This window comes from Pimephales promelas, chromosome 3 (assembly GCF_988280905.1).
Source record: "Pimephales promelas chromosome 3, fPimPro1.hap1.1, whole genome shotgun sequence".
NCBI classification, from domain to species: Eukaryota; Metazoa; Chordata; class Actinopteri; order Cypriniformes; family Leuciscidae; genus Pimephales; species Pimephales promelas.
Window position 1 is genome coordinate 10009662 of NC_142771.1, and position 23839 is coordinate 10033500.

The 23839-nt window shown below is 38.5% G+C and overlaps 1 protein-coding gene across 1 annotated transcript in view; it reads right to left on the bottom strand.

The window, feature by feature from the left end:
- The window catches only part of abca3b (ATP binding cassette subfamily A member 3b), a 61822-nt gene that overhangs the window by 2231 nt on the left and 35752 nt on the right, over positions 1–23839 (bottom strand). The window contains exons 11-30 of the mRNA XM_089128175.1: positions 23523–23669; positions 23233–23362; positions 22201–22355; positions 20729–20884; positions 20320–20530; positions 18486–18636; positions 15442–15540; positions 14103–14301; positions 12496–12805; positions 12140–12413; positions 10646–10850; positions 8666–8885; positions 8415–8573; positions 6590–6750; positions 6374–6508; positions 4745–4939; positions 4406–4593; positions 1642–1812; positions 1376–1572; positions 1225–1298 (exon numbers count right to left, since the gene is read on the bottom strand). Of these exons, the coding sequence (XP_088984301.1) occupies positions 1225–1298; positions 1376–1572; positions 1642–1812; positions 4406–4593; positions 4745–4939; positions 6374–6508; positions 6590–6750; positions 8415–8573; positions 8666–8885; positions 10646–10850; positions 12140–12413; positions 12496–12805; positions 14103–14301; positions 15442–15540; positions 18486–18636; positions 20320–20530; positions 20729–20884; positions 22201–22355; positions 23233–23362; positions 23523–23669 (3537 nt within the window). The remainder of the gene's footprint in view (positions 1–1224; positions 1299–1375; positions 1573–1641; positions 1813–4405; positions 4594–4744; positions 4940–6373; positions 6509–6589; positions 6751–8414; positions 8574–8665; positions 8886–10645; positions 10851–12139; positions 12414–12495; positions 12806–14102; positions 14302–15441; positions 15541–18485; positions 18637–20319; positions 20531–20728; positions 20885–22200; positions 22356–23232; positions 23363–23522; positions 23670–23839) is intronic.

Sequence of the window (23839 nt, forward strand, 5' to 3'; positions counted from 1 at the left end):
GGACATGTCAAAATAAACATGAAACTTCATTCAACTAAAGGTCGATGCTTACTCGTTTTGTTAAAGCTACACTGTGTGATTTTTACCCCCATCTAGCGGTGAAAAGGTATATGACCATCCAGTGAATATTAGTTTCTGTTCCTCTCAATTCCCATTTCGTTTTTAACTCCTACGGTGGCCAATGTAGTCCAAGATTAACATGGATTCCAGTTAGACCTCGTCCATGAGTGTTAACTTAAACGTAAACGCGAAAGGCGAAGCTTGAATTAACGGGTATGTCCCTCTTTGGCTAATGTACATTCAAGATGGAGGGGCGACATGGCGACCGACATTAGAACGCCTTACCCGTATGTATTTTCAATGGCATATTATACACTCACGGGAATACTTTATTACTTGAACAAAGTTAATGAGCACATATTTTTGAAAGAACGAAGAATAAACTAAAAGAGTTACACAGTGTAGCTTTAAGAAAGTGCACAACTGCACAGAGCAAGGCGAGCACTTGAGCTTATAAAACTTAAAACTTTGTTATTTATTTATTTTTTTTAAATGACTGATCGTTTCGCTTGATAAGACCCTTATTCGTCGTGTGGAATCGTTTAAAGCCACTTCAGTTTGCACTGAAACTGTCTTTTGGACCTTGGACCGTTTGGTTCCCATTGAAGTCCATTATATGGAGAAAATCCTGGAATGTTTTCATCAAAAACCTTAATTTCTTTTCGACTGAGGACAGAAAGACATGGACATCTTGGATGACATGGGGGTGAGTAAATTATCAGCAAATGTTTTTTTTTCAAAAGTGAACTAATCCTTTAAATATATTTGTCGTGGTATTTTTCCATGATATTTATATATATATATATAGTTTGTGTTAATTTTTATTTTTGGTACACAAAAATTTCTACATATTTTAAAATCTAATAAAAAGTTAATCACAAAAAAATGCATCATGAAAAAGTAGGCTATAAAACTATATAAAAACATAAAAAGTTTAGAGAGTAATAGTTACCCATATTTTAGTGGAAATTATGTTTCATTTTGTTTAAAATCCCCCCCCCCCCCCAAATTTTAATGAGTAATTAATTAAAGTTTATTTTTATTTATTTTTTTTACATTTAAATTTTAAATGCAGCTGAGATCAAACTAGAAATGGACGGTCAAGTCAAATCAGAGCATTGCATTGTGGGAAACTGCACATTCTGGGTAAGCATTGAGACGTACCTGTGCCCAGGTAAGGGTTTTGTCAGTCAGGTGATAGTGGACCATCCCCTGGTGTTCATCCTTCAGTGAACTTCCTATGAAAGCCATCAGGTGAAAGGTTTCAAAACTGTCCAAGTGTCCAGCGGAAATACAAAGCGTGTCATTTAAATACCTGGAAAGGTGCTTTCAATGAATTCTTTGAAGAGCTGAAGGTCCATCTCCTCTAACTCCGTCTCCACACGGACTTTGGCCAGCAGCGTGTAACCGCTCCCGAACTTGCTCTTCAGGTGCTGTGGGCTGCCCAGACATTTGAACTGGCCGTTCACCATGACAGCCAGCCGAGTGCACAGCGCCTCGCACTCCTCCATACTGCAGAGAGACAGCGAGTCTTTTCATTTCCGGTTCATAAGTGTGTTAGTCAGGCGGTGTGTGCCTTACCTGTGTGATGTTATAATGATGGCTTTGCCTGACTCTCTGGTTCGCGTGATCGCGTCCCAAAGCAGCCGCCTGGCCACGGGGTCCATGCCAGTGGAGGGCTCGTCCAGAAAGATGACGGGTGGCCCACCGATCAGAGCCATGCCCGCACTCAACTTCCTCTTGTTGCCGCCACTGCGCAGGAGAACCAATAGACAACTTACAATACATTTCACAAACAAAGGATTTCACTTCTGACATTCAGTCTTCCTGCTGTATCTTTTTCTCTACGCTTCAATCTCAACTACTCATTCAATTTCCACATCATCTAACCACCAATCTATCATTCATGGTATCTAACCATCTTTTTATTATATCTAGATCATATCCATTCATCACATCTAACTGTCTATTCATCTTATCTAACATCCAAGTACATCTTACCATCCATAAATCATATCTAACCATCCATACATCATATCTAACCATCCATAAATCATATCTAACCATCCATACATCATATCTAACCATCCATACATCATATCTAACCATCCATACATCATATCTAACCATCCATAAATCATATCTAACCATCCATACATCATATCTAACCATCCATAAATCATATCTAACCATCCATACATCATATCTAACCATCCATACATCATATCTAACCATCCATCCATCATATCTAACCATTCATTTATCATATCGAACAATACATCCATCCATCCATCATATCTAACCATGCATAAATCATATCTAACCATCCATCCATTCATCATATCTAACCATCCATCCATCATATCTAACTAGTGAATCCGGCATTGAGTGCTGTTAGGTTCACTTCGGGTTTGTGGAATCATTGGCGTTTTAGTTTGTATGTTAACATTTGAACACTTTTTTGTATGTATTGCAGAATACTGACTATGTAGTCATCTTATAGAACTCTGTTCTTTTCTCTTCCTTTTTTTCTCTCTCTCTCTCTTTCTTCTTTTTCTTTTTAATGCACTTTGTAATATTATGGTATATGTATAGGGCTATGGACCATCTTGTGTGTCCTGAATAAAGATTATCTAATCTAATCTAACCATCCATCCATCATATCTAACCATCCATAAATCATATCTAACCATCCATCCATCATATCTAACCATCCATCCATCCATCATATCGAACAATTTATCCATCAATCCATCATATCTAACCATCCATACATCATATCTAACCATCCATCCATCATATCTAACCATCCATTCATCATATCTAACAATCCATCCATAAATCATTTCTAATCATCCATTCATCATATCTAACCATCTAGCCATCCATCCATCATATCTAACCATCCATCCATTCATCATATCTAACAATCCATCCATTCATCATATCTAACAATCTATCCATAAATTATTTCTAACCATACATCCATACATCATATCTAACCATCCACCCATTCATCATATCTAACCATTCATTCATTCATCACATTTAACAATCCATCCATAAATCATTTCTAACCATCCATCCATCCATCCATCATATCTAACCATCCATTCATCATATCTAACCATCCATCCATCCATCCATCCATCCATCATATCTATCCATCCATCCATTCATCACATCTAACCATCCATTCATTCATCATATCTAACAATCCATCCATCATATCTAACCATTCATTTATTCATCACATCTAACAATCCATCCATAAATCATTTCTAACCATCCATCCATCCATCATATCTAACCATCCATTCATCATATCTAACCATCCATTCATCATATCTAACCATCCATCCATTTATCCATCCATCATATCTAACCATCCATCCATCATATCTAACCATCCATTCATCATATCTAACCATCCATCCATTTATCCATCCATCATATCTATCCATCCATTCATTCATCACATCTAACAATCCATCCATAAATCATTTCTAACCATCCATTCATTCATCATATCTAACCATCCATCCATCATATCTAACAATCCATCCATCCATCATATCTAACCATCCATTCATCATATATAACCATCCATCCATCCATCATATCTAACCATCCATCCATTCATCACATCTAACCATCCATCCATTCATCACATCTAACCATCCATTCATTCATCACATCTAACCATGCATTCATTCATCACATCTAAAAAATCATCCATTAATCATTTCTAACCATCCATCCATTCATCATATCTAACCATCCATCCATCATATCTAACAATCCATCCATCCATCATATCTAACCATCCATTCATCATATATAACCATCCATCCATCATATCTAACCATCCATCCATTCATCACATCTAACCATCCATTCATTCATCACATCTAAAAAATCATCCATTCATCATATCTAACAATCTATCCATAAATTATTTCTAACCATACATCCATACATCATATCTAACCATCCATTCATCATATATAACCATCCATCCATCCATCATATCTAACCATCCATTCATTCATCACATCTAAAAAATCATCCATTAATCATATCTAACCATCCATCCATTCATCATATCTAACAATCTATCCATCCATCATAACCATCCATCCATCATATCTAACCATCCATTCATCATATCTAACCATCCATCCATCATATCTAACCATCCATTCATCATATCTAACCATCCATTCATCATATCTAACCATTCATTCATCACATCTAACAATTCATCCATAAATCATATCTAACCATCCATCCATACATCATATCTAACCACCCATCCTCTTTCTCTCAGGTCTCACACTCATACCTGTAGCTGCGGACGAGTTTGTCAGCGTGAGGTTCGAGCAGCAGCGAGCGCAGGACGTTCTCTACACAGCCGGTGATATACTTCTCTGGGATGCCCCTCAGTCTGGCATACATGCTCAGGGTTTCCCGCCCAGTCATGTGATCCAGCACCGCGTCAAACTGGGGACAGTAGCCGATTCTCTGTTGCACCTGAAGCGAAGTTATATTGTTGAATATAACATTCACATACGCCGACTATTATCAAAAAATGTCTAAATATCAAAATGTAAATCAGTGTTCTCAGGAACTTAATCTTTCATATGAAATGTCAAATACAAGATAACAACACGCAAATCCCAACCTTTTTCACATCTCGGAGGATGCTGTAGCCGTCAATAAAGGCATCCCCTGAAGTTACGCTTTCATCTCCCGTCAGCATTTTGAATGTCGTAGTCTTCCCCGCTCCATTAAATCCCAGCAAACCAAAGCACTCACCCTTCCCAACGGCCAGGGACAGACGGTCCACCGCTAACAGCGTCTGCCCACCTGAGTATACCTAGTGAAACACAACCACAGATCTTAGGCAAAAGAGGGGAAAGGGACAAAAATACTAAACTAAATAAGCAGATGATGCTGTGACTAAATAAACATGGTGTTTCAGGGCAATGTGGAAATGATATTTGCTTTGTGAAAATCACTTAATGTTTAGCATATTGGCCAGCAACTCAAGTATTTCTGTAGTGATGTTGTTGTAAACCAATATTGTGAGGCTTCCTTTGAATACGACAACAGCTAATTTGGGCAAAGACTGGACACATTTGGCAGAAAGCCATAAAAGGACCTTGGGAATTGTTATTCTTAGTTAATCTCAAAATCTCTTGGGAATAATTTGGCCTATTAATGGATTTTCTTGGGAATAATTTGGCCTATTAATGGATTTTCTTGGGGATAATTTGGCCAATTAATGGATTTTCTTGGGAATAATTTGGCCTATTAATGGATTTTCTTGGGAATAATTTGGCCTATTAATGGATTTTCTTGGGGATAATTTGGCCAATGAATGGATTTTCTTGGGAATAATTTGGCCAATGAATGGATTTTCTTGGGAATAATTTGGCCTATTAATTGATTTTCTTGGGAATAATTTGGCCAATTAATGGATTTTCTTGGGAATAATTTGGCCTATTAATGGATTTTCTTGGGAATAATTTGGCCAATTAATGGATTTTCTTGGGAATAATTTGGCCAATTAATGGATTTTCTTGGGAATAATTTGGCCTCATAAAGGATTTTCTTGGGAATAATTTGGCCAATGAATGGATTTTCTTGGGAATAATTTGGCCAATGAATGGATTTTCTTGGGAATAATTTGGCCAATTAATGGATTTTCTTGGGAATAATTTGGCCAATTAATGGATTTTCTTGGGAATAATTTGGCCTAATAATGGATTTTCTTGGGAATAATTTAGACTAATAATGGATTTTCTTGGGAATAATTTGGCCAATTAATGGATTTACTTGGGAATAATTTTACCAATTAATGGATTTTCTTGGGAATAATTTGGCCAATTAATGGATTTTCTTGGGAATAATTTGGCCAATTAATGGATTTTCTTGGGAATAATTTGGCCTATTAATGGATTTTCTTGGGAATAATTTGGCCAATTAATGGATTTTCTTGGGAATAAGTTGGTCTATTAATGGATTTTCTTGGGAATAAGTTGTCTGATTAATGGATTTTCTGTATGTTTTATACACTATGGCCAAAAGGTGGCACCATCCAATTGGTTTTGTACACTCAGGGTATTGTGGCAATGATGAAGTGGAATTTTCATCTAGATAGATTAAAGCATTGCAAAAATACTTTCTCACTGATAGAATCTGTAGGAGAATTTAATCCATTAACAAAACTTAAAATGGCGGGACCAGTGGAAAGTGGAAACACACAACAATATGTTGACATACTTTAGTTTGGAGCGTAACAGCATACCTTGCTGATCTCCTGTAGAATGAGCGGGCTGCCCACCATGGACTCAACCACTGGCTGGCAATCCAAAACTCTCTTCCTCTCCTCGGCAACATCTCTATCCTCAGGTTGAAGAGCTTCTTCTGCCAACAACAGTGCCTGACAAAAACACACACCCGTGATTGTGACTGATAGCACACAAGACAGTGATATGGCAGCAGATTTTCCCTCCTCTCCCACCTTCTTGCGTCTCCTGCAGAGGTTGAGTAGCGTGCGGATGCACCGGAGCTCGATGATGAAGACCAGGCCGATGAAGACGACACCCTGCAGGGACATGGCCACCAGGAAGCGGCCCACTCCGGGCTGGTCCATGGAAAAGTAGTTCATTTGATACGTGATGTCTACAGACGACAATGAGAATGACAACACAGTCCCCCATTAAGAGCGCCAGCTAATGCAAAGATTCAAAAGGTTTACCAACTTAAATCAAATAAAATCAGGATTTACAATTTTGTAGCTCATTCAAAACAAACACGGCAGATGATTTAATTAGTGTGGACACACAGGCTAACATGTTACAGAAGACAGGCCGAACAGAAAATTCAGTGTCCACAGCTTCACATTTACATCAGCAAGGGGGAAGCACATTTCTAATTTCAAAGATGAGTCAACATCAAATCCAACACAACTAAACAACAGGAAAATAAATAAATAAATATATATATATATTTACATATCTAACCATCCATCCATCCATCCATCATATCTGACCACTAATCCGTAATTTCTAACCATCCATCCATCCATCCATCCATCCATCCATCATATCTGACCACTAATCCGTAATTTCTAACCATCCATCCATCCATCCTATCTAACCATCCATCAGTCATTTCTAACCATCCATTCATAATCCATCATATAATCTATCATCCATCATATCTAACCATCCATCTATCCATTATATCCATCCATCCAACCATCCATCCATCCATCCATCATATCTAACCATCCATCAGTCATTTCTAACCATCCATTCATAATCCATCATATAATCTATCATCCATCATATCTAACCATCCATCAATCCATTATATCCATCCATCCATCCATCAATCCATCCATCCATCCATCCATCCATCCATCCATCATATCTAACCATCCATCAGTCATTTCTAACCATCCATTCATAATCCATCATATAATCTATCATCCATCTTATCTAACCATCCATCAATCATATATAACATCAATCCATCATATCTAACCATCAATCCATCATATCTAACCATCCATCCATCCATCATATCTGACCACTAATCCGTAATTTCTAACCATCCATCCATCCATCCATCCATCCATCCATCCATCCATCATATCCATCCATCCATCCATCATATCTAACCATCCATCAGTCATTTCTAACCATCCATTCATAATCCATCATATAATCTATCATCCATTATATCTAACCATCCATCTATCCATTATATCCATCCATCCATCAATCCATCCATCCATCATATCTAACCATCCATCAGTCATTAAACCATCCATTCATAATCCATCATATAATCTATCATCCATCATATCTAACCATCCATCAATCATATATAACATCAATCCATCATATCTAACCATCAATCCATCATATCTAACCATCCATCCATCATATCTGACCACTAATCCGTAATTTCTAACCATCCATCCATCCATCAGTCATTTCTAACCATCCATTCATAATCCATCATATAATCTATCATCCATCATATCTAACCATCCATCTATCCATTATATCCATCCATCCATCCATCCATCAATCCATCCATCCATCCATCCATTTATTATGTAACCATAATCCGTCATATCTAATCTTCCATTCATCATCTCTAACCATCCATCCATAAATTCTACCCATACATTCACTCTTCATATCTAACTAACCATCATTTCTAACATCCATTTATCGTATCTAATTATCCATCCATCATATTAATCCGTTTTAGACATTTCACTGTGGGCGGGGCTACCCAGAGCAACGCCAGAAGCACAACCGCTCACTCACTGTACTGCTTGCAGATTATGCTGGCAATGAAGCTGGAGGAGCAGAAGGTGATTTTCTCATAGTTCTGGTAGAACTCGCTGAAGGACATGCCCAGACAGTAATTCGGGAAGATCAGGAAGACTTTATCCAGGATATAGGAGAGGTCTAGCAGATTCAGATCTAGATAACATGAACATGAGGAGTGTGAATACAAGTTCTTGCAAGAAATGAAAAGCATCATGAGCGCACGAGTGTGGACATGCATTTCTCACCAGGGATGGTCATGATGGTGACCGCGAGGAAGGTTGCGGTGCCGCTGATGATGTTGAAGATGGTGAGGCACGTGTAGGCTGTGGCTGGCGTGGAGAACAGGAAGCTGAGCAGGTACATGAGGGGGATCACCGCCCAGCCGTACAGAAGCAGCATCAGTAGAATATCCACCAGGTGGTTTTCAGACACGAACGCTTTTACTGAAAACACTCGGAAAACCACCTGAGAGAAACAAAACAAAACACGCCAAGCATGTAGAGCTTAGTTGAACATAGACATTCAGTCAGAGCAGACGGCAGAGTTGAGAACCTGCTCTAAATCAATCCCACAACAGAACGATGTTCAGTTGCGTTAACGATTCTTGATTTCTGATGTCTGACATCCACAGGCTCGTTTTCAATGCCATCTGTTGGGACTAATGTCATTGTCAAATGTTAAATGTGTCTAAATGTTAAATAGGCCCTCCATGATATTTCTGGTCCGTCTGCTGTACGAACAAAGCTGCTCTGATGACTTTCCCAGGTCCAGAAATAGCACTTTTAAAAGACGTCAGGACCACAGTGAGTCTTTCAAATCACATTTTGTGTTATTTTAAATCATTTTGAGCCAGTGTTGTAGTACTCAAGACTCGGACTCGGTCTCGAGACCATATTTTAATGGTCTTGGTCTTGTCATGGACTCGTGTGCATTTGGACTCGGAATTGACTCGTACTCGAACATTTTTTTTTTAGGACTCGGACTTATTCCCGAGTCCACTCGAGTTCAATTCAAAATATTTTTCATGATTATTAACCCTTATGCTGCATTAGGGACATTTTTGGTCTTTTGCAGTTTAATTTCTTTGACCATTTTGGCTGTTTTAATGCAAATGGTATGAAATTTGGCAAAATTGTGACTTTTTGGATACATGTAAAAAATGTGATCCCATTTTGCTAAATATGTATAACACACACTGTGTAGATCAAATAGTAACACTCAGCACCATAAAGACCAAAAATGGCCCATTGAAACCCATTAAAACGTTTAAATCTGAGGCTGTCAGTAATACATGAAACATGATTTTTGCACAAACATCCTTTCATTTTGAAGCAAAAGCATTATATTTGCATTATATAGTGTATTCCACCAGATGACGTCACTACATATTTATTCCCTATGGGTGGAAATGCACCTTATTTTAGGCAATAGGCAATGTTTAATAGGTGGCCATTTTTGGTCTCTAACGCGCTAAGTGGGATTTTTTGCAAAGTGGGACTGTGATAATCCAAATCTAAAGTTTTCTCTTTGCATTTAGTTTATTGAAAATAATTGAATTTTTGTGTTTTTTCCTCTTATACAAATCGATGGTTTCGCAAACAAAACTGGTAATTAAAGGGTTAAAATCCTGAAATTGAATACATTTTTGGTAGTTATGATGAGGACTGATGCTGGTTAAAAGATTTAACTTGGTAAAAGTGGAAAATAATAATAATATATAATATTTTAGGCAATGTTTAATATGTGGCCATTTTTGGTTCTTAATGCACTCAACGGTGTTAAAAATCTAATGCAGCACAAGGGTTAATGTATGTTAATAAAATATTTCTTTAAATTGATTGACACACCCAGTGATTGGTGATTTTCTAGTGTGCAACTGCGCATGACAAATTGCAATAAAATTACTTTTAACACCACCTACTATGTGGCCTTTTTACCCTAAACTGATCATATTTTTTAAACTCTAAGTAAATTCAGTAAAAAAAAAAGGATTTCTCTAAGTAAATAAAAGTAAATTAGGTAATCAACCCTCAATGGTCTCGGTCTCGACTCAGACTCGACTCTATATGGACTCGGTCTTGACTCGGACTTGACTCTCTCTGGTCTCGGTCTGGACTCGGACTCGAGTGAGGTGGTCTCGACTACAACACTGTTTTGAGCCATCTTGTAACTGTGATGAGGCCCCCAGATTAAGAACCACTGTCCTAGACTGTGTTCATACTGACCAGCATGAGCAGGCAGGGCAACAGGAAGTTGACGAGGTCCCACAGCAGGGCAGAGAACCAGAAGTTGGAGAGGTAGACCCCGCTGACCTGCTGCAAGTGCTTGGACTTCACCGACCGCTCGGAGACGAGGAGCAGGGCGAAGGTGCTGGCTAAAGACGCCATGCCGTACATGAGGTTTATGGCGATGGCGAAGCCTGTCTGACCCCTGTAGATCGATGAAACAACCAATCAGCGAAATGTCCCAAGGTTCTGGGTTTGTTCAAATCACAATATTAAACCGCAAAAAGTCTGCTAAAGTTTAACGACTTCAATTCAAATCTACGTTAACCATTTAAAGGGGAAATGAAGCGGTGAATCAAGTTTACATGATTTACAAGATGGATTTCCAATATAATCAACAATTATATAAAGAACATTACAAATGTAAACATTTAGAAGAAAAAAAGAAAAAACTTTGTATCTTTCGCCGCCAGGGCGCCGCCATTGTGCAGGTGACGTCACGGGGTTGGTTGGCTCAAGTTTAACAGGCTCTGGGCATTGAAAATCGCGACATCAAACTGTGTTTACACCAGTGTTTTGACCGCGAACGACTAATGTTAGGTACAGTCATTAGACAAAAAGACGACGTCTAATGTTATATGTTGACAAACTGCACATAGAAACATTGTTCGCGATCTCTGCCGTCAGATATTCCCGTCTCGTCAATAACATGTAAGTTAGCACGTATTTGTTAAAGGGGAAATGAAACGTCCATTTTTTCGCACTGGTAGTGCTAGTAACGTTAGCTACAGCCTACATATACTAGGAAAAAGTGTCTCCGCTCTGACATCCTTCAGGGAAAGCATCGCCGCTTCTACGCGTCTAACTCACGGCACAGCATGGTAAACGTGCGCGCCGGTGATGCAGAATTGACCACGCAACACATGCTCAAGATCAACCTCTTGACAACAGATGGACTCTGACAGGGAGGGCATCGCAGGACAACAGCCACTCTGACACCTGGTAAGTTAGCGTTGCAAACCCACTCTTCGCCCCAAACCACCACTGACTGTTCTACACAGAAACGTAACTTACATGGTGTTGACGAGACGGGAATATCTGACGGCAGACATCGCGAACAATGTTTCTATGTGCAGTTTGTCAACATATAACATGAGACGTCGTCTTTACCTAACATTAGTCGTTCGCAGTCAAAACACTGGTGTAAACACAGTTTAATGTCGCGATTTTCAATGCCCAGAGCCTGTTAAACTTGAGCCAACCAACCCCGTGACGTCACCTGCACAATGGCGGCGCCCTGGCGGCGAAAGATACGAAGTTTTTTCTTTTTTTCTTCTAAATGTTTACATTTGTAATGTTTCTTATATAATTGTTGATTATATTGGAAATCCATCTTGTAAATCATGTAAACTTGATTCACCGCTTCATTTCCCCTTTAAACGGAATGCGGGAAAAGATAAAGTGGAAACCATGAAAGGGAGTCACGTAGCCTACTCAGACAGCTGGCTCTGCGCCGACTCGGACATGTTGCGGGGCATGGGGTAGTTTCCAGTGCGGATGGAGGCGCTGGGTCCCGCTAGTAGCTTGTAGAGAGCGTTGTCAACCAGCATGAGCGCCGTAGCAGAGGTGTGGTAGCCCTGGTTGTTGAAGTAGCCGATGACCTTAGTGTACTTCCTGGGTCTGTTTCTGAAAGCGGCGCCCACCACACAGTGCTCGTTGAAAGCTCCGCCCTCCTGCATGGCGTTATTTAGCACGTACTCTGAGAAATCTGATCAGATAAACGTTGGGATGTTAGGATATCGTCAAGGGAGCGACCGCGCACCACGCTAGCGCATTAAGAGCAGCGTTACCTGTTATATTAGTGTCAGCCGTGGCACTCTGGGAAGGCAGCTGTGTGGCGTAGAGCTCAGCCAGAGCTGCAGCCAACGGCACGGCGTGGGCATCTAAGGCCACGGGCACGCGGGTAGGGCCGTATTGCTTTAGTGCCAGGCGGAGCTGGGGCGAGTTATGGCTCCTGGGGGCGGTACAGGCCACCACTAGAGCCACCACTGTGAAGATAAGCGGCACCAGGAACTGAGCCACCATCACTTTCCAGTTGCGCCAGCTGTAGAGCGCCCTCTTCAGGAACATAGCGTAGAACTGCTGCATATAGAGTCTGGCCTGAGGATAAAAAACATGCAGAAAATAATGTTTACAAATACAATAAATGCAAAAAAGAGAGAAGCACTATTCTGTCTATCTATCCATTTTAATCCTTTTAGAAATTAATTAATAGTTTTATTAATTTTCACTAATAGAGCCGTATGCAAGATTGTGGCCAAAACTGGTACTGCAATCACTTTCAAATTACTGTAGAGCGGTTTAAAATAAAATTGTGATAAATACAATTATTCTTTATCATTTTCCAGCTGTATTTTGTTAATAGACAACAATAAGCCCGTGAAACAATCAAGAGGTGTATGTATGCATGTATTATTGGTGTGAATAAGTTTTGGCACCCATGCTAAAGTTGCCTAAAAAGAGGAATAAAAAATCATCTTTTGGATATTGATCTTAATGCCTTAATTAGAAAAATGAGGAAAACTCCAACCTTTAAGGACACAAATTTTCTTTGTGAATGAATAATGTATCATAAATAAATAAATGTTTTTCCTTAAAATACAGGGTGCATAAGTCATGGCACCCCTATGTTAAATTCCCATAGAGTCAGGAAGATTTTTATTTTTAAAAGCCAGTTATTTCATGGATCCAGGATAATATGCATCCTGATAAAGTTCCCTTGGCCTTTGGAGTTCAAATAGACCCACATCATCACACACCTTCCACCACACCTAGAGATTGGCACGGTTTTACTTCAGTTAGCCTAATAGCTGGTTTGATTTGCATTGAAAGATGATCTTATGGAAAGTACCCAATGCCAATCTCTAGGTGTGGTGGAAGGTGTGTGATGATGTGGGGATATTTTAATTCCAAAGGCCAAGGGAATTTTATCAGGATGCATATTATCCTGGATCCATGAAATAACTGGCTTTTCAAAATAAAAATCTTCCTGACTCTATGGGAATTTAACATAGGGGTGTCCTGACTTATGCACCCTGTATTTTAAGGAAAAACATTTTTTTATTTATGATACATTATTCATTCACAAAGAAAAAATTGGTGTCCTTAAAGGTTGGAGTTTTCCTCATTTTTCTAATTAAGGCATTAAGATCAATATCCAAAAGATGATTTTTTATTCCTCTTTTTAGGCAACTTTAGCATGGGTGCCAAAACTTATTCACACCACTGTATTATTGTGAGTGGTACAAAATTTGCCGTCAGGTTAGTGCATGGCTCTTTAGTTTACGTCTCTATAATATTCTGGCTTGAGTTTGTCATTCAAAGTTAATCACCTCAGGTAATATCACCTCATTTATAAAAGCACAGTTAGTTTTGGCGAAGCGCTAAAAGCACTGACCCCGGTGTTGAGTTTGATGTTGGAGCAGTCCTCTGAGATCATAGTGCCGCTGTCAGTGAAATCCGTCACGTCAGTCATGCCGCTGATGCTGCTGGAGTCGTCCATGGTCCAGTCATGTGACCTCCGCTCGTGCTGGTACTGCAGAGCAGGGAGCTGGATGGCCTGAATATCCAGACTGGAGTCCACGAGCTTCCCGACCCTGAGAGTTTGAGCGCACGCAAACACACACGCTTACATAAAAAAAGAGGATCTGCACGAAAGTGGCTGTTACTGGAACACAGCTGGACAGCCATTCAATGCGCCTACACAAAAAGTGCTTATGTAAAACATAGAAGGGCTCAGAGAAGAGAGAAAGCAATGATGTCACTGTAACCCGTCACTCCGAACCCCCTCTTTCAGCTAATGGCGGAAGATTCAGGACTGCGTTTAAGCTCTCCAAATCCATCGTGAAAAAGGTTTTGTGAATGTGAAGGAGAATTGATTAAAAAATCTTCTCTAAATAACACACCAGAGATTGAGCGTGTTTACTGAGGGCTGTAATTCAGTCCTGCAATAAAACAGTTCCCTGTATGGTTAAGAAAGCTGCAAATCAATCATTTAAAAACAAAAAAAATCAGCTCATATATCCAATGAAGAGAGTGATTTTAGTTGCTAACGTGCTTACAGAGATTAATTCTCTCTTTAAAAGCCTTCCGAACACGTGGCATGATTTCAAAAATCAGGGGACATACTGTTTACAAAATGGTAATACATTTTTTTCCACATCCGTTGTACTGTTTACATCTCAGCAAACATGTTCAAGTAGTTTATTATAAGACTATGTATACTTTTCATGAGTCATCTGAGCTGTGCAAACAAATGAAGATGAGCCCAGTGTTGTTACTGTTCGCTAAAACAAACTATTAATATGTGTTTTTGCTCAGAATATTACAATTTGAAATGTTGCCTTGAAAACGAATTGCAATAAATATCTTAAAAAATTGAAGTACTTTAACAACTAAAACTGAAATTCAAATAAATTAAAGCTATAGAAAAATATGCAAAAGGGCAAAAAAAGCACATAATAAAATTACTAAAAATGCAACTGAATTTTAAAACAGAAAATATACAATTATAAACCAAAGTGTTAATAAATAAATAATACTAAAATAACACCGTCAGGGGAAAATATGTCAAGAGTGGGTGGAAAATCAGTTTCTCACAGAGCTCTAATTCAGTGTGGAAAAACGAACAATAATAGAACATGAAAAAGATGGGGATCAACATTACTGTATGTCACAACTTCACTGAATAAAATTGGAGCTTTTATCAATAGGAAACTTTTCTTGTGGTCAAGTACCTGAGGAAAACCTCCTCCATGGTGGTGACGGACGCCCCGTAGCTGGCGATGCCCAGCTCGTCTCGGTTCATCTCCAGCTCAGCAAACAGCAGCTCAAACCTGCGGAAAAACACCAGACGAGAGAACTCAAAGCTCAACACACAGGACAACCCACAACTGCTGAAACTACTGAGACCGGAGAGAAAGAAATTCAGTGACTAGTTCAACAAAAATAAAAATGTATCATTCTCATGTCACTCAAAACATATATGATGTACCACAAAAAAGATAATGAAGTTATTTTTGAGATTTCAATTATTGTTTACATTTCTACATACTAATATATATATATATATATATATATATATATATATATATATATATATGAAGAGTTCATATGCAAAAGCCTCTAAATGCCATTTGAAATTTTCCTCTTTAATGATGATTTTTATCAAGCTTGTATATTTAAGTTCAGTAATTTCACTTAAATGGCAATGATAATTACCTATTAATTGTTATTTAAGTGAAATTACTGAACTTAAATATACAAGCTTGATAAAAATCATCATTAAAGAAGAAAATTTCAAATGGCATTTAGAGGCTTTTGCATCTGAACTCTTCATATATATATATATATATATGTGCTTTTTGGCGCTTAAAGCTACTGGTCATCATCCAAATTCTGTATTGTATGGTATTATTTTAGTATAATTGAGATATAATAGTTTTTGTTAATATTTTTAATTAAATTTTATTTATATATTTTCTGTTCTTGTTTTAAAGTGATTTTTTTGTTTGTTTTGTTTTTTATGTTTAAAATATGTCAATAGTCTTCATCTGAGTTATTTTAGTACTTAAACTAGGGCTGTTAAACGATTAATCGCGATTTGTTTCGAAAAGTTTGTGTTTACATAATATATGTGGATGTACTGTGTATATATATATATTAGGGCTGTGCAAAAGTTAATTGCGATTAATCGCATCCAAAATAAAAGTCTGTGTTTACATAGTATATTTGTGTGTGCTGTATATAATTATTTTGTATATATAAATACACACACATGCATGTATATATTTAAGAAAATGTGTTATTCCTATATAAAATATTTATATTTATATAATATAGATTATGTATTTATATATATATACAGAATTTAAGCACAAATAATTCTTAAATATATACATGCATGCATAGGTATTTATATATACAAAATAATTATATACAGCACACTCAAATATATTATGTAAAACAGACTTTTATTTTGGATGCGATTAATCGCAATTAACTTTTGCACAGCCCTAATATATATATATATATATATATAAAAATACACACATTCTTGAATATAATTAAGAAACATTTTCATATATCTACTGTATATGTATTTATATTTAATTTATATTACATATAAATATAAATATTTTATATATAAATAATATTTTTTTTCTTAAATATAGATGCATATGTGTGTATTTATATATATATATATAAAATAATTATACACTGTGCACCCAGATATATTATGTAAACACAAACTTTTATTTTGGATGCGATTATTCGCGATTAATCATTTGACAGCCCTAACTTAAACTTAAAAAAAAAAAAACTAGCTAAACTAGTTTACGATAATAACCTCGGTTCCACGAAAAAACAAACATTTAGGACAGATTCAGGAACATTGAAGATTCAAAAATGATATCATTTTCCTTTTGGGCTAAGCCAGTGCTTTTATTATGATTTTCTCTCATTGAGGTGATTTACAGAGTCGCTATGGAGAAAAAAGACGCGTGTGTGTGTCATGAATAGAGAAGACTGTTGTTTCAAGACCTTCACTGAAAAACAGATCAATGGGTAAATTTAGTCCAGCTGTTGCTACGGCAGCTCACAAGAATCAGACCAAAGACTCATATCTATACACACCAAACTACTTCGTTTTCATAAATTAGTGTCTCTTATAAATATCAGCCGAGTTTGTGCAGACAAGGCCATTGATTAAAGGCAATGATGACGAGGATCTTGATGTTCAATAACACAACCTCTTCAAAATCAGATGCTAGGATAATTTCAGCTCAACTGGAGTGCATTTGCAAAAAAGCATACTAACATACTGTGCATGCTTTTTTTTGTAGTATGCTGTTCAAGTTATGCAAATTCTATTAGCATTGATGACCTACTAATTTTGCCAAAATCTGTAGTACACAACACGACACAATATATCATATCCCACAATGCAATACACTTGACTCATTCAAATAGAAGCTAAACTGGGTCGTCTAAAATAATAAATGACATGCCACTCGCTGCATTAAACATGCAAAGTAACGAGGTCATGAGATGACAATGAAGCAAACTAGTGTTTGAAATGCATCGCAACCCAGATAGCAAACTGACATTGAATCAACGTGGAAACATGACATCGAAATAACGTTGATCTGACATTGTTTTGCTCATCGAATTAACATTGAACCAACGTCAGACGCGTCATTCTTCAAAACTAACGGAAAATCAACATCGTTTCAATGTCAATGTTGCGTCGATTTTCCGTTAGTTTTGAATAATGGCGCGTCTGACGTTGGTTCAACGTTAATTCGATGAGCAAAACAATGTCAGATCAACGTTGTTTCGATGTCATGAGAAACGTCGTTTCTGCGTTGATTCAATGTCAGTTTGCTTTCTGGGAAGACACATAGGGTTTCACACCCCAGATAGCAAACTGACATTGAATCAACGTGGAAATATGACATCGAAACAACGTTGATCTGACATTGTTTTGCTCATCAAATTAACGTTGAACCAACGTCAGACGCGTCACTCTTTCAAAACTAACGGAAAATCAACTTGAAATCAACGCGTTGTTTCAACGTTATGAAAGCAAACCAATTTTCGATTTTCATTTAGCTTTGAAGAATGCCGCGTCTGACGTTGGTTCAACCTTAATTCGATGAGCAAGACAATGTCAGATCCACGTTGTTTCGATGTCATGAGAAACGTCGTTTCTACATTGATTCAATGTCAGTTTGCTATCTGGGAAGCCACATGCTATCTAATATGTGCTGTGTCTTACCGGCTGGTGCTCTCTTTGGGCAGTATGTAGGAGAGTTCAGCGCCTGCACTGCTCTCTAGAGTGGCATCAGGCACATACATGTGGACTAGACGGGTGATCTCAGACACGTTACAAAATGCGTCTTTTACGATGACCATGTGGTAGCCAGCACCTGAGAGAAGTACAAGAGGATAGGTTTAGATTTTAGTCGTCTCGACAGCTACACATGAAGACACAATAAGCTCATGGAGCGAACCTGTCAATCATCTAACCACTTAAAGGGATACTCCACTTTTTTGGGAAATAGGCTGATTTTACCATTCCCTCAGAGTTAAACAGTTGGGTTTTACCGTTTTCTAATCCATTCAGCCCATTTTCTGATATTAGAAGAATATCAGTAACCAGCAGTTTCTGATCTCATTGACTTCCATAGTATATATTTTTTCCTACTATGGAAGTCAATGAGACCAGAAACTGTCTGGTTACTGATATTCTTCTAATATCAGAAAATCGACTAAATGGATTTGAAAACGGTAAAACCCAACTGTTTATCTCTGAGGGAATGGTAAAATCAGCCTATTTCCCAAAAAAAGTGGAGTATCCCTTTAAGTGGTTTTGAAATGTTGCCTTGTAAAAGCGAACCAAAACAAAAAGGAAATGCAACATTGTAACAAATTAAGTCGCTGTTTCAGAACAAAGCAAGGTCTGAAAACGCCCTGGGGCTTCTCTAGGTAGAAACACAAAGTCCATACTGGAGCAAGTTGGTTCGTGTGATTGTCATCTTGAAAACGCGACTTTACTATCCACAAGTTTCCTACGCCCCATGAGGCCTTGCGTCAAAAGTGGGCGCGTCTTCCGGTTCGAAGTAAACAAAGCGCGACTTGACATGCTTGACACTCGTTCATTCAACAGTTGACAGTCATTCAAGTTATAGCGATCCAAACTAGCTAACGATGTGGGAACACAACCTCAACGAAATTAAAAAGGGTGAAATAACAGTATCGCAGTAGTTGATTGGGAGTATTATAATAACATTATTAATAATCAATACTCATCAAGGCATGTTGACAGACAGTTGTGCGAGCTGACAAACAATTAAAATAAAAAATACACACTTAGTCATTGTGCTTTGGAGTTTATTCAAAATTATAAATGAGTGTGCTACTTGAATACATTACTGGCACATTTGGTGTTCTGTCAACACAGGCTTTGATCCTGAGTTTAGGTGTAACGTTAACATCAGTAACGAACAGCCAATCACATGCTGATAGAGTTTATAGAATATTAAGAATTTAAACAAACGTACACAGGAAGATTCGTCGTCTTTTGGGAGGTGATGGAAACTAACGTTAAAGTCGTTGGCAGGATCAGAGACGGGCTCTGGCAGGATCACTCTGATTTCGTTTTCGGCTTATGTTCAAAATAATCACGTTTAAGCCACTGAATTAGTTTAGTCCGGTTATACGTACAACCGCGAACAGCACATGTTGTCCCTGAGCTCCGTAACGACATCTCTCATAAAGATTTGCGTCTTTAAATAGTAAAATAATTCTCCGAAAACAGCTAGCCTCTTCGCTAACTAACACACAAAATACCATTGGAATGCTACTTCCGCCGCGTCACCGGAAGTTTCACCCACTTTATTTTTTACAGGAGCGCCCCTCGGAAACTTGTGGATACATTTCCTACAGCCACCATATTGAACTTTGCAAATGTACAGAGTGTCAATCATTTTCCTCAAGCAGCCCGTCTCTTCCTACCATCTCTTCTAGCAATCGAGAGCTAAAATGCTCAACGACATTTTAATGCATAAACATCTTGTGACAACCTCTTTTTGTTCTTGCCGCGCTCTCACCGTATTTGTTCTTGAGGAAGAGCGGCGAGCCACAGCACTGGAGCTCCCCGCTAGCCATGATGGCGATGCGATCTCCCAGCAGATCGGCCTCGTCCATGAAGTGTGTGGTGAGCAGGATGGTACGTCCCCGTTTCTCGCCCTGCAGCAGGTCCCTGGTGGCCCGTCGGGCTGATGGGTCCATCCCTGAGGTGGGTTCGTCCAACATCACCACCTACAGTGAAAAAATGGGTTTCGTTAGGATTTGAGTGGCTAATGCTAATGCTAATAGGAAACCTTTCCTCATCTCACTTATACAATTACCATGCTAAGTAGCTAAGTATAAACAACACAAATGCAACATAACAAAAGTATTTGCTCAATATACAATGCCTGAACTGCAGTGGTTTAAACAAAGTTGCCGTTGCCTGACCTTTGAGTCTCCGATTAAAGCAATGCCGATGGAAAGCTTCCTCTTCATCCCACCAGAGAGGGTCTTGGATGGCGCATTACGCTTATTCTCCAAATTAAGGATCCGAAGGATGCGGTCGACCTCATCGGGGATCTTTTCGCGAGGGTAACCCTTCAGCTGAAGAGAAGAAACAAGCTATGTAAAGATCCATCTCACGGTCTAAAAATCCCATTCATTTTCTCCATTTGGAAATGGACTTTTAACGATAACTCATAAACTGTTAAAAACAGACCTAATGTGAGCAATTAAGTTAATCGATGGTATATGCTTTTCTCTAAGCAACCAACTATCAGCTCATCTTTTAACTAATCATGTTCTAAGTCGTCATCAAATCAAAATTTACTGTATTTACTTTGTTAGTGGACATCATTAGTCTTGTGGTGAACAAATCCATGTGTAAATTAATCTGTGATCAAGAATGGTGTTTATTCTTTGGTGAAGTCAGTTTGACGGCTTGGGTTGAATATCCTTAACCACTCCTCTCTAAGGACGTGTGTCCACCGAAGCGTTTTTCCACGCGCCTGGCGTATATTTTCAATTGTGTTCAATGGGAGCGCTGTGTTTTTTAAACCCCATGAGCGTAACGAGGCGCTGAGCGTTTTTTTCACTCGCCGAGAGTTGAAAAATGTTCGACTTTGGGTGAAACGCAGCGCTCATCACTGTCGCTTTTTACCCAGCCGTCCAATCACAGTGGAGGAGGGGCGGGGCTAATACCACACTGACCAACTGTCACAACATTCTTTCTGTACAACGGCATCAACCAGCAGAGCTAACCGAACAAAATGGATGAAAAATAAATTTAGTATGAAACAAATTATCTGTGAAATCAAAAAGTAAACTCTGCAGTGGATATTCTGTATCATAGCAACGAAACGTCTCAACTGAAAACAACGCTGCGCTGCAAAAATGCTCTCAAGTGCCCACAGATAGGCGTTTTTAGCTGGCTAAAATCGTTTTGGTGGACACACAGCGTAACCGTCAGTCTGCTACTACGAGCGATGGATGGAGAGGAGGAGTGCTAAAGTAAAACCCCTTCACTTGGAAATGCGTCACAACAGGGGAGAAAAGTCGGTTTCAATTTCCAGTTAGGAGTGGAATTCCTGTCAAAAACTACATTACCCATAATTCTGTAAAGAAATCCACCAGTCAGAGACTAGCGACACGCAAAATCACTCTAAAAGAGCCCCGCCCACACTACCATGAAGCACTGCTCTCGTGACGTAAACGAGTCAGTATATTTGTATATTTTTGTTTCTGTGTACATAGTAAACATTAAATTAACAGCTTTATAGATTTTGGTTAGGTTTGTGACAGTTTGAATTTAAGTTAATTAAGAAAAAAAACGTATGAAGGACATTTGAACAGGAAAAATGGATAACAAATGGACGATCGCAGAGTTAGGCATCTTATAGACATCCTCGATTAGGGTCTACCTGTGTGTAGAAGAGCAGGTGTTCTCGGACGGTGAGGTTGTCGAAGAGCACGTCGTGCTGCGGACAAAGACCCAGGCTGCGGCGGATCAGAGCCATATCCTGACATATGTCATAACCGTTAATGTACGCACGGCCGCTGCTGGGTGGGAAAAGGCCTGGGAATGAAGAACGAAAGCGAATTTGAACAATGTAAATAAGCAATCTACTCTGACTGACCTCCGTTAACCCTGTTTACAGCAGGGAGCTGCTAAGAGATTGATAAGAACTGAAGAACTAATAAGAATGTGAAATGCAATGTAAAAGTGTCTGCCAAATGCATAAATGTAAACAGATAACGCTTAGCTTCACTAAGCATGAATCAATGTGTGTGATCTGAGGGTTTTAGTTAGCTTTATATGTGAATGTAAAGACTTCTGCAAGTTGTTATGGATTAAGAAAAACTACAAAAAGATACACTTGCTTGTAGCCTATAAGCTATAGAGTAACAAGAGTACATGCACTTTTAGGGTATCAATATATTTTTTAAAAACGATATGTAGAGAAACATTTTTTTTAGCTAGTTACAAGCTTCTCATATTTTTCAAGGTAAAATAAAAGCTAAACTGTGATATAATTAAATATTACATATATTTACTGTTCAGAAAAAGTATGTAGCTATTTTTTTGTTAGTAGCTTGTAATGTATTTTTTTAACAGGACAAAATCATTTAAATTATCATCATTATATGATTCAGGTAAAAAAAGAGCTGTTTTATCTGCACTAAGATTTACACTAAACACTTATTAAACCTAAAATACAACTCCTTAATTCAACTAAATCATAAAAGTTGACATTAGTAAACAACTATCCCACTACAAAACGGATAATGAACAAAGCCTTGCAGGATGTTCAAAGAACACAATATAGATATGATTCAAATGAATCATTTACTGACCCATTCAAATGAACTGACTCACTAAAAAGAATCACATTTCCGAAAGCAATTTGAGAGTGACGCTAAAGTAAATGAAAGCTAAATTTCTGTGTTCTCACCTGTCAGCATTGATAGTGTGGTCGTCTTGCCCGCTCCGTTGTGACCCAGCAGGACAGTGATCTGGCCTTCGAACATGTTGAGCGTTAAATCTCTCACCGCCTCCTTGGTCTTATTGCCCACTTTGAAAACCTGCGACAGAATGATCCACATGTTTACCATCTCCAACCGTTTCAAGAGGAAATCCATGTCTGTGTCACACTGACCTTGTGCGCACCGAACACACACAGAGTCTGCCATCTGTCCCCTGTGAATCTAATAATATTAATGCAAACCACGGAACATCAGATACCTTCGCCAAATGTTTGATCTTGACCCCCGAGACCAGTCCAGCTGGCTCCTCTTCGATAAATTCCCCCTTCGTCGCCTTCTCGGCTTCCTCGTCATCCTCCTTCTCCTTCAGAAAGGCCACACGAGGGCTGCTGCACCAGTACGAGGGCTGAGGGCAGATGAGGAGGTGAAACATTTGACAACCCTTTTTTTTATACCTTAAATTTCATTAAAAATCATGCTTACATTTTACAGATAGCACACACCTCATGCGAGTAAAACGCTCACACTGTTGACTGTTGAGCCCTGATGATGGCTAAAAGTTTCACACTAGAAGTT